The sequence below is a fragment of the Merops nubicus genome, unplaced genomic scaffold (genome assembly GCF_000691845.1).
Source record: "Merops nubicus isolate BGI_N331 unplaced genomic scaffold, ASM69184v1 scaffold48740, whole genome shotgun sequence".
NCBI lineage: Eukaryota > Metazoa > Chordata > Aves > Coraciiformes > Meropidae > Merops > Merops nubicus.
The window spans coordinates 935-1,256 of NW_008583089.1; the positions used below are offsets into that span (position 1 = coordinate 935).

Genomic DNA, 322 nt, shown 5'->3' on the forward strand with positions numbered 1-322 from the left:
TAGATCTCCCCAGGAGCTGGGCTCCACATCCCGGGCTAGGGAAGGACTGAGAAACATAGCCCTGGCCCCCCAGGGTAGCTCCAGCAGCAGCACCCCCAAGGCAGACGGCATCCGGGACCGGGTGATCCGCGTGGAGGAGAAGCCGGGGGAGACCCCCAAAAAGAGAGGCCCGAAGCCCAGGAAGGAGCTTTACAAGGACCTGGCGGAAACTCTGGATGCCTCCAAGAGGAAACTGGGGGACCCGGGGGACAAGGTGGGGGACTACCTGAAGGCCAGGAAGATGGAGGAGGCGGCGGGGACGGCCAAGTTCGGCTCGGGACAC

General features: G+C 64.9%; 1 protein-coding gene across 1 annotated transcript in view; it reads left to right on the plus strand.

The window, feature by feature from the left end:
• Nucleotides 1–316, plus strand: part of LOC103772196 (chromobox protein homolog 8-like) — a gene marked incomplete at its 3' end in the record, with an annotated part of 1,046 nt that extends 730 nt beyond the window's left edge. Inside the window, exon 4 of the mRNA XM_008939520.1 lies at nt 1–316. This exon is cut by the window's left edge and continues 95 nt beyond it. Coding sequence (XP_008937768.1) covers nt 1–316 — 316 coding nt within the window.
• Between the last annotated feature and the right edge of the window lie 6 nt (nt 317–322).